The 14,588-nt window shown below is 35.8% G+C and overlaps 1 protein-coding gene across 1 annotated transcript; it reads right to left on the bottom strand.

The window, feature by feature from the left end:
- Nucleotides 1–5,446: 5,446 nt before the first annotated feature.
- Nucleotides 5,447–7,410, bottom strand: LOC136263409 (uncharacterized). Its single transcript, XM_066057923.1, has 5 exons — nt 7,220–7,410; nt 7,148–7,169; nt 6,418–6,993; nt 5,858–6,358; nt 5,447–5,808 (listed from the first exon to the last, which is right to left on the bottom strand). Exons 1-5 carry the CDS (start codon nt 7,268–7,270, stop codon nt 5,582–5,584), a joined length of 1,377 nt encoding a protein of 458 aa, XP_065913995.1. The 5' UTR covers nt 7,271–7,410; the 3' UTR covers nt 5,447–5,581.
- Between the last annotated feature and the right edge of the window lie 7,178 nt (nt 7,411–14,588).

Genomic DNA, 14,588 nt, shown 5'->3' on the forward strand with positions numbered 1-14,588 from the left:
CACTGTGTAGAGAATTCAGCTACAATTAAGTCACTCTCTAGAGAATTCAGTTACACAGAATTCTGCTACACACAAGTCACTGTGGAGAGAGTTCAGCTACAAACAAATTACCCTTTAGAGGGATCAGCTACAAACAAAACACTTTGCAGGGTGTTCAACTGCAACAAATCAATTACCTTTAGAGCGATCAGCAATGAACAAATCAACACAAATCTACCTGTAGAGAGATCAGCTAGAAACAAACCACCCTGAAGAGAGTTCAGCTACAAAAAATCACCCTATAGAGACATCAGCTAGAAACTAGACACAATGTAAGGAGTTCAGCTACAAGAAATCACCCTGTAGAGAGTTCAGCTAAAACAAACCAACCTGCAGAGAGATCAGCTACAAACAAATCACCTTATAGAGAGTTCAGCTACAAACAGATTACCTGTAGAGAGATCGGCTACAAACAAATCAACCTGCAGAGAGATCAGCTATATACACACAAATCAACTTGTAGAGAGATCAGCTACAAACAAATCACCCTGTAGAGAGATCAGCTAGAAACTACACACAATGTAAGGAGTTCAGCTACAAACAAATCACCCTGTAGAGAGATCAGCTACAAACTAGACACAAAGTAAGGAGTTCAGCTACAAGCAAATTACCCTGTAGAGAGTTCATCTACAAACAAATCAACCTGTAGAGCAATCAGCTAGAAACAAATCACCCTGAAGAGAGGTCAGCTACAAAAAATCACCCTGTAGAGAGATCAGCTAGAAACAAATCACCCTGAAGAGAGGTCAGCTACAAAAAAATCACCCTGTAGAGAGATCAGCTACAAACAAATTGCCCTGTAGAGAGATCGGCTACAAACAAATCAACCTGCAGAGAGATCAGCTACACACAAATCAACTTGTAGAGAGTTCAGCTACAAACAAATTACCCTGTAGAGAGATCGGCTACAAACAAATCAGCCTGTAGAGAGTTCAGCTAAAACAAATCAACCTGCAGAGAGATCAACTACAAACAAATCACCTTATAGAGAGTTCAGCTACAAACAAATTACCCTATAGAGAAATCGGCTACAAACAAATCAACCTGCAGAGAGATCAGCTACACACAAATCAACTTGTAGAGAGATCAATTACAAACAAATCATCCTGTAGAGAGGTCAGCTAGAAACTACACACAATGTAAGGAGTTCAGCTACAAATAAATCACCTTATAGAGAGTTCAGCTACAAACAAATCACTCTGTAGAGAGATCAGCTAGAAACTGGACACAATGTAAGGAGTTCAGCTACAAGCAAATCACCCTTTAGTGAGTTCAGCTACAAACAAATCAACCTGCAGTGAGATCACCTACAAAAAAGCACCTTGTACAGAGTTCAGCTACAAACAAATTACCCTGTAGAGAGATCGGCTACAAACAAATTACCCTGTAGAGAGATCGGCTACAAACAAATTACCCTGTAGAGAGATCAGCTACAAACAAATTACCCTGTAGAGAGATCGGCTACAAACAAATCAACCAGTAGAAAGATCAGCTACACACAAATCAACTTGTAGAGAGATCAGCTACAAACAAATCACCCTGTAGAGAGATCAGCTAGAAACTAGTCACAATGTAAGGAGTTCAGCTACAAGTAAATCACCCTGTAGAGAGTTCAGCTAAAACAAATCAACCTGCAGAGAGATCAGCTACAAATAAATCACTTTATAGACAGTTCAGCTACAAACAAATTACCTTGTAGAGAGATCGGCTGCAAATTAATCAACCTGCAGAGAGATCAGCTACACACAAATCAACTTGTAGAGAGATCAGCTACAAACAAATCACCCTGTAGAGAGATCAGCTAGAAACTAGATACAATGCAAGGAGTTCAGCTACAAGCAAAATCACCCTTTAGTGAGTTCAGCTACAAACAAATCAACCTGCAGTGAGATCACCCACAAAAACGCACTTGTACAGAGTTCAGTTACAAACAAATCACCCTGTAGAGAGATCAGGTAGAAGAATTCACCTTGTAGAGAGTTCATTTACAAAGAAACCATCATATAGAGAGTTCAGCTACAAAGAAATTACCCCGTAGAGAGTTCAGCTAGAAGAAGTCACCTTGTAAAGAGTTTAGCTACAAAGAAACCATCATGTACAGAGTTCAGCTACAAAGAAACCACCTGTACAGAATTCAACTACAAACAAATCACCCTGTATAGAGATCAGCTAGAAGAAGTTACCTTGTACATAGTTCAGCTACAACAATTCACCCTGTAGAAAGATCATGCTAGAAGAAGTCACCTTGTAGAGTGTTCAGTTACAAAGAAACCATCATGTAGAGAGTTCAGCTGCAAACAAATCACTCTGTAGAGAGTTCAGCTACAAAGAAACCGCCATGTAGAGAGTTCAGCCTCATACAAACCACCTAGTAGAGAATTCAACTACAACAAATCACCCTGTAGAGAAGAAGTTACCTTGTAGAGAGTTCAGCTACAAAGAAACCACCATGTAGAGAGTTTAGCTGCAAACAATTCACCTGTAGAGAGTTCAGCTAGAAACAAATCACCCCGTAGAGAGATCAACTGGACGAAGTCACCTTGTAGAGAGTTCAGCTACAAAGAAACCATCATGTAGAGAGTTCAGCTGCAAACAAATCACCCTGCAGAGAGTTCAGCTACCAAAAAATCACCCTGTAGAGAGTTCAGCTAGATGAAGTCACCTTATAGAGAGTTCAGCTACAAAGAAACCATCATGTAGAGAGTTCGGCTATAAAGACACCACCATGTAGAGAGTTTAGCTGCAAACAATTCACCTGTTACAGAGAGTTCAGCTACAAAGAAACCATCCTGTATATAGTTCAGCTACATTTCAAGTCACCCAGTAGAGAGATCAGCTGCAAAAAAACTCCTGTGGGGAATAATGAGCATGTAATAAATATATGTATATAATTTGTATAATTACTAATAAAATCAAAAATAATTGAAGTACTAATATTCTTCTTTAAGTTCTTTTCTTCTTCCTGTGGTAAAGAAAAAAACACATGGGTTAAAAAAGCCCCAAAGCCAGCCATAGGCCGGCTTTGCAGTATACAAATACAAAAAGAAGTGATATCTAATCAAAAACAGCCAAGCTGTAAAAAAAGGTGCGGCCCCCGTAAAGGCCATGGTGAAAAAAGATGTGAAATCCAAGGTGGCGGCCAAGAAATGGCTGTGATGGTAGGTTAATAGTTACATTTTAATAACGGCAATTCAGGTGAATTTTGTGCCACTTGGTCTTGGCACCAAATTCACCTGAATTGTTGTTATTAAAATGTAACCATTAACCTACCATCACAGCCATTTCTTGGCCGCCACCTTGGATTTCACATCTTTTTTCACCATGTCCTTTATGGGGGCCGCACCTTTTTTTACAGCTTGGCTGTTTTTGATTAGATTATGTATTATATGGACTTATACTACTCAGTAAGGTGATTTTTGCCACGTAATTGTCTCTAGGATGATTTTTAAAGGCAGAATTTTGGGAGGTGTGCAAAATTTTCGAGGGAATCCCTACTTAACCAGTACAAACTTACGTAACATTTCATAGGTACTTTCATGGCAAATTTATGATGAGGTTATTTAGTAGTGATACTTGCATTATATTATTTTACAATACTAGTGTAAGTAAATCCTCTCTATATGCTCAGTGCATACATTGTCCCAGTTATGAGTGCACAGTGTTTGGTTTATATAAATATTATATGTACAAAATGTAGAAGAGGCAATTCATTCTAATCAATTTATTGCCAAATTAACTGTTTAATTAGGGCAGTTGGATGTTGTTTTAGGATATGCATTGCTGCATTATACACAACTTCACAGGAATTCGTGGACTTATTTCTTCTGCAAAAGTTGCAGCCATGCACTGGAAACTAATTGTCTGTAATCCATTTAATCTATTGATAACAAGTTCAAGTGAGCCCCACCCACTTCAGTGTGAAGTACATTAAATAGCTGCTGGGAAAGTCTTCATTATGATAATGTTAGTATGACAGTAATTGAGGTAATTGTAGAAGAATGTCCATTAGGCCCCATAGACCATGGTGTGTTCAGATGATAGTCATCTTTCTTACATATAGACTACATGGTCACAAAGTTGCTATCAACAACCTAATACCATATTGCTAGTTTTTTTGAGAGGGAAGATTTTCATGGTCTGACAGCTATATCTGTTCATTTACTGAATACAATTCCAGTATCTCATTCCATTAAAATGGCATTGCTATTTATTAACAGTAAAGTAAGATCATATTAATAATGTGTTTCCACCCTGAATCCCAGGATTTATTGGTTGGAGCATCTTTTAGACTTTCACTTGTATTTTAACATTTGTTTGATGTTGATGGTAAAAGTAATGGGCTAACTTAAGTTGCAGTTCGTTGTGTAGGGAGTGAATGTTGTGAAATGTCAGTATTGGAGATAGGAATTGATTTTACATTAATGACCTTTCTCTCTATCTTAGAAGTTCCAAATGTTTCTTATTTGTCAAAGTTTTCCAGAGAATTAATCAGCAGGAAGATACTATTAACTTACAGTTAGATCTTGACTTTCTTTCACTCTGGAGTCATGATACAGATTTAATCTTTAACACCATCAAAAGTAACTACCGTAATTCGCTTTATTTTCATGCAAAAAAAATTCGAAAATTCGAGATAAAAATTTTCGTGTAAAAATATTTTCGTATGATTTATGTAAATGACTGTTCTATTAGAGTAGTTCGATCTTGTACAACTTTCGTGCAAGAAATTTTCGTATAAATTTTGCATACGAAAATTATTTTACAACGAAAAAAAAGCAAATTACGGTACTTGAGTTTTAAATGTTAGTTTCATGCTCAGTATCACCAAGATGGTTCTAATATTCCTATAAAGCAATTACAAGTTGACCTAGGAATTTCTATATCTTCAGACCTGACATGGACCTCTCACATTTCTTACATAACTGCCAAAGCATACAAAAATTTGGATTTGTGATGGAAATTTGGCAATTTGTATAACTCTATGGCTAAGATAAAGCTCTATTTAGCTTTAATTTGGTCAGGTGACAGTTATCTTACTGTTCACCAGTTTGGAGGCCTCACCTATCAAAAGACATAATTATTGTTATTAGAACAATTTCAAAGAAGATCTACCAAATTTATATTACGTAAGTAATTATCACTCTTCTTATTTTGATTGCCTAGTTAATCTCCAAATACTGCCATTACTGTACACATTAAAGCTTTTTGATATTGTATATTGCTTGAAATCTTTGAAGTCACCACCTATACATATTAATGTTCACAACTATATTGCATTTGCTACAGGTCCTACTTGCAATTGGTCATCAATGTTCAACACAAACTTGTCTTGAACAATGTTACTCACAATTCTCAGTTTTACAGACTAGCTTGGCTCTGAAACTCCTACCCACAATTGACTGTACTCTTTCTGTTTCATCAGACAAGTAAATAGTTTACAAACACCTATGGAACATGTACAATGGCAAAATGTGTTTATAAATATAATAGCAATAAAATAATTGTTGCATGTACAGTATTCTGCACTGTCTTGAAGTTTTTCTTAGAACCTTTTGAACTTGAAATCATCTTCCAGCAGATTGGATACCATGTAGTCTAGAATGCTGCCCTCAATAAGCCCTTCTCCCTGATGGCCAGGATTCATGGCTTTCCAACATGTCTTGCCAGTCATCACATTGTCTAATTCAACTGCTACTGGATCACGACTGTCAGAGTAAGTTAATATCTTCTTTACTGGATCAACTGACATTCCTTTAACCATAAACTGACCTGAAAACCAAATACATAGTATAAATGTGTCACATTGTCTAGAACTTACCAATTAGTCCATGCATCTGAGGAACATTGTCATATTTCATGTTCCAGTCTACATCAAGATGGCTGCCATGGAAACTGACATCAAAGGTGGCAAATGGTTTGGCATATTCAACATGGACCAGAGGATTACCAGTCTGCTTAGTAACACCTCGAGTGAATTTGACAGACATTTTTCCCATTTCATCAAAGGCCACTGTCTCAACTGCAGCCGCAGTAAAATGTCCCTGATTGACTAATATAACTTCTTGGTTGACTGAGTCAAACATTACTGCTTCAGATTTGTTAGAATTTTGTGGGATAACAGCTAGCTTTCCAATCCAAGTTGCATCTTTCTCATCACCATGGCTGTCTACAAAGAGAGCATTAATGATGTAGTTGTGATTGTAGATCAAGTTGAAGACCAGTCCTGGGTATCCTTGTATGGAGTAACACAGTTTATGACCAGACACCAATGGAACCATGAAATGAGGGTCTCCCATAGCCATTGTATTATTTTCATTGTCTGCAAACATGTTACCATGTAACTGTAGTAAATATGATACAGAATGTTAACCAACTCACCCTCGCACAATCTCTGGGAAAGAGTTTGCTGCAGTTGTTGAATAGCTGTGCTGTCAAAGCTGTTTGTATTGAAAACAAGTGAAGGATCACTAGCAATGGCATTAAGCTCAGTGAGGTCGGCATTACCAACACCAACAGCATACACCTGCTGGAATATATTAGATGCATGTACACTCTGAGCATTAGGTATGGTCTGTGCTGAGTTAACATTTGATTCTCCATCAGTGATGACAATAACAATAGCAGGATGTCCTGGTCTCAGCCCCATTGTGCCATCTTGAGCACTGCTAAGCAAAAGACTTAAAGCTGCAGCTGTGTTGGTGCTTCCAGCATCATATGGCAAGTCTGGATTTATGGCTGTTGAAAGAGATGCAATATCAGTATGTGTAGGTAAATTGAAATGAAGAGTAGCATCAGTGCTGAACAATATTACTCCAGCGAGACTATCCTGTAGACCGATAGTGAGCAACTGGACTAATCCCTCAGTAAACTCTCGGATCATCTGAAACCGACTTGAACCAATACTTCCCGAAGTATCAATCACAAAGACACAATCAATTCCCCTAATTTCACATTCTGTAAACAAAAGTTTGTGCATGAATCTAACACAGTTTACCATTAAGTATGTAGTAGTATATAAACACTACATACATGTAGTGTGCTATATAGTACTACTATAACTGTGCAGATGCTAACACACAAGTATATAGATATACAGCCTTTAGCTCACCAGGGTCACTTTGGCCTTGCACCTATAAATAAGAAAAACAATGACATTTGGTTAGTATTCATTGCAACTTACTCCAACAAGTAGGCATAATGCAAAAGTTGCTATAAGAACAGCACAGTTCATGATGATGATGATGATGATTCAGTAGCTTGTTGGCTTAGTAGTTCTTGACAGATTCTTTTTCACTCACTGGGTTATACATGCTACACTGGAGTGTTGTGTGTACTTTTATAGCAAATTTGTAGACAATAAAGGTGCTACCTACTAAGGATGTTTCACTAGAAAGAATCACTACCAGACTAATGTTTTCAATATTTGTAGGATTTTACTGTTATGCTGTCTTAGTTTGGTCTCTGTTTTTAAATTATAGCATCACTGTCTTGTGTGCTTCGGTTGGTTTAGAAATGCACTGAAGATTTACTGCACTTTATCTTTAATGAGTATTTGCATACATACATCATATGTGTACATATTTACATGTATATTGTTACTCCACTTTTTGCTAGTCTTATTTCAATTGTATGAACACATGTATAGCTGAACTCAGTAAACTTAGCCATTAAACAAGCATGGTTACAAATTAAACCAACAACAATGCCAACTGAGAATCACTGAACATTGAACCTGCATGGAACTGTGCAGTTACCAGGCTACTGTTGTCATCACTTGGCTAAGGTACCTCATGAACATACATATATATAGAAGTTAAAATAATTTATGTTCTTCAACCTCTATCCGTAAGCATTTACACAGTCTTCTGTGGGTCACTACTCCTGCCCCAGGAATATTTACATGTGGTATATAAGTACCCTCCTGCACCTGTATAAAACAGCACTATCAATTGCTGTTAATTTGCTTACGCGTAATGTGTACACATGTGCATGATGCCAGAATATATGCGTATGCATGTACCGAGAGTATGTGCTAAATAATTGTGTTTAAAATTATAAAGTTTTCTACATCTGTGTACTTACCTATACACACGTGTACAGGTTTGCACAGAGTTCCAACTAGCTACATGTACAGCTTATAGGCACATAAGTGTCACCATAATACACATTACAGACGAATAGCATACCAAACCCAGGTGTGCTTTAGTAATGATGCTCAAACATTGCAATTGGAATGTTGAACCATGCATATATAAGTACCTACAATCCTACAAACTTGGTTACAAGGTTTTAATTTAAGGCAATAATTGATTGCCTGCATACTGAAGAATGCACACCTTGTACACATACCAATATATAGCATACGGTTTAGTAAGTGTGATTAGGTAACTTTCCTAGTTGTTTAAAATACAGTCCACTCCAGTTACTATGTTTGTACATGTGTGAGGTATCATAATGTATACCATAACTATAGGTAGAGATGAAATTACATGTATGTGTTGTTGATTCCAATTATATCACATTAATTCTTGTGGAAATCTTACTATTGCATCAACCTATGAAGTAATTACAAATGTATACTTTAAACAACCAGGAAAGCTACCTAATCACACATACTAAACCGTATAGCTATATTGGTATGTGTACCAGGTGTACATTCTTCATTATGCAAGCATCCCATGGTCAAGCAATCAATTATTGCCTTAATTTAAAACCTTGTACCCAAGTTTATAGGATTGAAGGTATGAATTATATGAAATTACCTACATAGGAGGATCTAGGAGAAACTGCTAGGATGAGGAAAGAGGAGAACAGAAGACCTGAAGTGGGCAACAAGAAAAATATGCTGATTGGTATATTGGGTGCTTATTATGTGCTGCAGGTATGTGTAAACCAGCACCCGCAATACAAATTAATTGATTGCATTTCTTAGTCATTACTATAAGTGTATTTACAATCATCTCGAGCTCTATAGATCAACTCTGTTGTACTTACTAACTTTCTTTCTCATCTCTATGTATGTATATTGATGTCATAAAATGGTTTCTATGGTAAACATGTGGTATAATATGCACACGAAACTGGTTATATATGAAATAATAAAGACCTAGCAATGTGACAGTTTGTGAGAGGCCACACATGCAGGAAAACATCATATATATGTGACAGCTAGAAATATGCATTTTTATAAGTACTTTAAAACGTAATGTTGAAAGAGGAAAGTTGCTTATCTTGTTAGGTGCACTGTTAAGTAGTATAATGCATAATTCCAAGAAGCACTAGTATAGGCCACTAACCATAACATGCTCGATGAATTAATTGTGCTATAGTCACATTCTACAAAGATGTTTGTCATTTATAATTAACAAATAGTTCTGCATATTCACCAAAAAGACATTATAGTCATATTTCAAGTTTAATCTGAATCTTAAGCATGTGTCTGTATATGGCTATATATGAGGTTCTCACTTCTAATACAGGTTGTTTATACATACTATATTATAATTATTGTGCGCATACAAATTTTCACATGCACAAAAAGCATGTATGCATGACGCATACATGACTAAACTTTGTAGCATAAAAGGGGAAAGTCATACGATACAATGTTCCTTTCGCTTCATTTTTTCACCATGGGTACATTATAACAATCATGCAAGCTTGTTGCAATAGAAATAATCAAGGATAATAAGGGTTCATACCACAATTAAAATGTGCATGCAGTATCCACCTAATATAGCACCATAAATTGCATTGTATAGTATGAGATCTCTAGACTAAGAGATAGTCACCCTTTTGGTAGAACTTTAGCTTAGCAATTTCTTGACTATCATCTGAAGGCTTTTGAAGCCAAAACCTTTTGAAGCCAAAACCAGTTCATCACATGTCTGGATCTGCCACTGCTGCAGTTCTTTTGGCTAGGAACTATCCATCATTCTAAAATGTATTGCAGTTGAACTTGTTAATCAGGACACTTGAAACTGATAACACTTGTGTAATCTGAACACTTGGTAATGGTCCCAGAAGTAAACTTCAGCATGTTTAACCTGGAGAATAAGGACACCAGAACACTTTGGTTGGTCCCAAGGTGTCCGGTTTCACATGCATATGTATAATTATTATGGATGGCATTCTGTAACAGTTCTGGAAATACATTGTTAGTATTTAAATTTATAATAATATTCCTTGTTCCTCTATAAAATTAATAGTTTGCAAGCTATTTATAAATTCAATTATAAACCCCCCAGTGCTAATTTATGCTTTCTATATTTTATGCAGATCAACATGACTACCTACATATCAACATGCACATATTAAAAAAGTAAGAGGCAATCAGCAGCTAGTATGGTCATACATTACAGCATACATATGGGAAAGCCATATATATCAAGTTAGCTTTCACTGTGGGATCAGGTGTCCAGTACTTGTGTTGTAAAGTCTTAATAAAAAAAATCTATATAGCAGCATGCAAGAAAATAGAATCCAGTTGTCTACAGTAACCTAAGCCACATAATACCCTTTAAATAATCACTATGCAACAAGAAAATACATATATTATGTACAAATGCATATTTGGTGTTGCTGATTTATACTACAGCTTAAGTCACCAATTAAATGTCGTCCTGTATGCATAACTGTGCCTGAAGTACAAAATTGAATGATAGCACTTCTATGAGTAAATTTGCAAACATCTACTTTGCTTGCTAAATCTCTCTCAAGCTTGTTTCTATGTGTATTACTGTACAAGTGAGGGACAGTGTGTACTATATACACACAAACTATACACCAATTGGTACGTAGTTCCTATTGTATCCTTAATAATAAAATGGATACTTTTTAGTCTTTATTCATAAATGGTGCACGAGATTTTATACATTGTCTACATAAGCATTACTGTTTCAGGGGGTATTATAACTTTTATGCACTTAGTTTATATTATTAGCTACAGTATATGTGTAGTACAGAGCTAGGGGTGTACTGTATGTGCATAACTTTACATGTATAATATGTATAGACTTGCATATTGTACTGTACCTTAGAAATTGTATCAAGAATGTTTGATTGTATTGTGGAAATGCTGTATCATTGGCTTGAAATATAAGAAGGCATACATATTAGCAATAATATTATTGCGCATGTACATTATGTTGATTTACCATGGTGATCCAGTGTGCTGTAAATTGAAAAGCCACATGCATACATGTATTGTGTATATACAGAATCTCATGGAATTCAATTGTCAGCCCAATTAACTTGTAGGTAGGAACGTAGGTGGCCTCAGCAGATGTGCATGTATTACCAATTAGAGACCAGTTAACTGATTTGCTAGGGCAAACAATAACCATAGAATTTACTATTATCACTGGAAGAATACTGGACAAGAAATGTGCAGTACAGGGCTTTAGGCTTCCCTGAACAGTTCCTCCAATTTCCAGGAACCGATCAGAAACTGCTCAGGAACGTCTACAGAAAATTCTGCACTGCACTGCAAATTTCTTGTTAATATTCTTCCAATGTATAAAACAACTTATCATTAATCAGAAAAATGCCATACTATTAGCAAAGCAGGAACAGAAGTATGTGTGTCCATGTGTTAGTTTTGTTTATAGACGCATGCAACTTCAGTGAAAGTACTATAAAACTATAGCTTGCTACTATAGTGACATGCATAGTTCATATCCATTACATAGCTATATGATGTAAAACAGCTTAGGTTGTATTCAGAGAGCATATAATGATCACTTAAGCACTTAAGCATATAGAAATATGGCTTCAATAATTATTGTAAAACATATTATATTTTACCATTGGTAATCATAATTCATAAACAATGTCCGAGTCTTAAGTCATTATACTCACATTCATTTCATTAAAGCAAAATCAGTATCTGTACAAGCACTAGCATGCACAAGTAGCTGAATAATGGTAATCAAGAAAACTGGTTTGTTGAGTAAGGGTTCTAAAGACTTAGAAATGTAACAGACTGGCCAAGTCCACATATTCAGGGAAAGCAGTTGATATGAAGGATTCCAAACTATGATAATTAAACCCTAGGAATATACATTCCATAGGTTACATGGTCATAATAATAATGTTGAAAGAGGAATTGTTATTGTGTACTGCTAGTAGCTATGATGCTTCATGCCCAAAAGTGACAGTAGAGGTGGAACTGTACCAAGCAACTAAGTAGTTTGTGAGTGTTCAACATATTGTTCTTCATACATATGCTACACAAAGTGCTCCCAATATTGTTTATGATAAAGTCCTACTTGGACATAGAATTAACCCTTAGTCTCCCAGTATCTATTTTCAATAATTTTTTTGCATCTACCTGTAATTAATAATTTGATATTGTTTTTTGTTTTTTTAGCTGGATGGAAAGTATTTTGTATAAACCACCTGGCCATTTGTATAACTAGAAATATAAATTTCCATATAAGGGTCTTGTTTATACAAGGCGATAATAAATTGCCATTTATATTCTTATTCTTTCATGTGCCAATGAATATTCTTATTCCTGTCATAAAATCATTATAGAATATCCTTTCTGCGCCAAGTTTTTCTGCTTGTAGCTGATTACTGTGGCTATCCAATGTAACATCAAAAAGTGCCAATAAAGCTATTAGTAAAAATTTATTGATAATATATTTAAATCTTTCACAATCCCAAGTGGATTATTCTATGATCACACCAAAGTTCTCAATTGGTCACTGGACAGTAGAGAACTAGTCCTAAAAATTTCATCATGATTGCTCAATGTATGTAGGAGATATAAAGCAATATGTGGAGTAGTGTAAAACGATTACACGATACTTGGGAGATTAAGGGCTAAGCAATTGCAATAACAATGTATGTCTGATGTGGCTTTATATTCCCACACTCAATGCAGGCCTATGACATACTTATGTATACATGTACTTGTACAGAAAGCAAGTGGGTATCCAACTAAAGTTTATTGTATATTGCCAATATTGGTTTATCACATGTTTATAGTTTAGAGGTGTATTGATAATTGGTTCAGCTATTGTACATCGCCCTTGTTTTTGCATATCAGTATCAGATCAGTAACTTATACATACAAGCAGCAGATGCAGTACAGATTTTCATAAACAACTGTTGATGGGTACCCATGCTCTAGTAATATCCTACCTAGCAACACCTATTTAATATGTAATGTCAACTATTAATTAAAGTCACTTAATAACTAAATTTAGAGTGCAAATTGTTAGAGAAAAGGTCTATGCTACCATATCAGATCGGCTTTGTTTATCGGTTTGATATAAATTATTTTATATCGGTTGTTGGAATATTGAAAAATACCTCTGTCCCCCACATTCATTATGGCTAAATCATTATCTGTCATGCAGCATATACATGAGCATAACTAACTTAATGTTAAACAAGAAAGCTGGTTGCATGTGTAAGGATTACTTAGAAAGTGACAGTCTGGGTGAGGCCACACATGTAGGGAAATTGATGAAATGATTTATGTGAAGAATCCTGATTAGAAATATACATTCCATAGGTCTGTACATGTACTTTACTACATTATCATCACATCTCTAATTGAAAGAGGAAAGTTGCTGATGTTGCTAGGGTACACTCTTAGTATAATTATGCTTCATGCCCAAAAGTGACATCAGATATGGAACTGTACCATTAACCCAAGCAACTTATTTGTTAAACTGCTGGCTAGAGTTCTATGAATTGTGGTTACAAGCATCATTCATGCAACAAAGGAACTTAACTAGTTAAAATAAATTATTCTGCTGAAATCATAAAAATGATGTGTATTGCATCTTACATAGCTACCTCAAACAAACCATAATGTTTAATTGCCTGTACTACATGTGCATGGCTTTGAAGTTTACACACTCAATTTCAATGCAAGTGTCCAGCATAACAATAATTTTAATGCAAACTATCACATGCATACCATACCTTAGCACACCATGGGTATATTGACAGGTAAAACATGCAATTTTCACATATATATAGCTCCATCCCTTAATCAACTGGAACAAAATTATTATTTTGTAAACATTCCCAGTTGGTAGGGGAGTCCACATACCAAATTTGAAGGAAATTGCCCCAGCCATTTCCAAGATATGAGTGGAAAAACTTTTGGGTTGGTTTAACAAGTCACCCTGTAGAGAGTTCCACTACATACAAGTCACCCTGTAGATAGTTCAGCCATAACAAGTCACCCTGTAGAGAGTTCAGCCACAAATAAATCACCTTGCAACTACATTACAAGTTGCTTTATAGAGAATTAAAACACAATATGTACGTATACAGACATAGTCAAATACACATCTTTATCTTCTTCTTGTTGTAAAGAAAAGACATTAAAAAGGAAGCTTCAAGCCAGCCATGGGCTAGCTTTGGTTTACAAAAAGAAGTGACATCTAAATCAAAAAAAGAGGAGGGATGATGTAGAGCTCTCTATATACCTCAATGATATGGTTATCCATAATACCCAACTCTTCCACTTTGCAGATGAGGATAATGTCTCTGATGAATGTGGATGACAACCTTGTTAGGTCAAC

Source organism: Dysidea avara, chromosome 8 (assembly GCF_963678975.1).
Source record: "Dysidea avara chromosome 8, odDysAvar1.4, whole genome shotgun sequence".
NCBI classification, from domain to species: Eukaryota; Metazoa; Porifera; class Demospongiae; order Dictyoceratida; family Dysideidae; genus Dysidea; species Dysidea avara.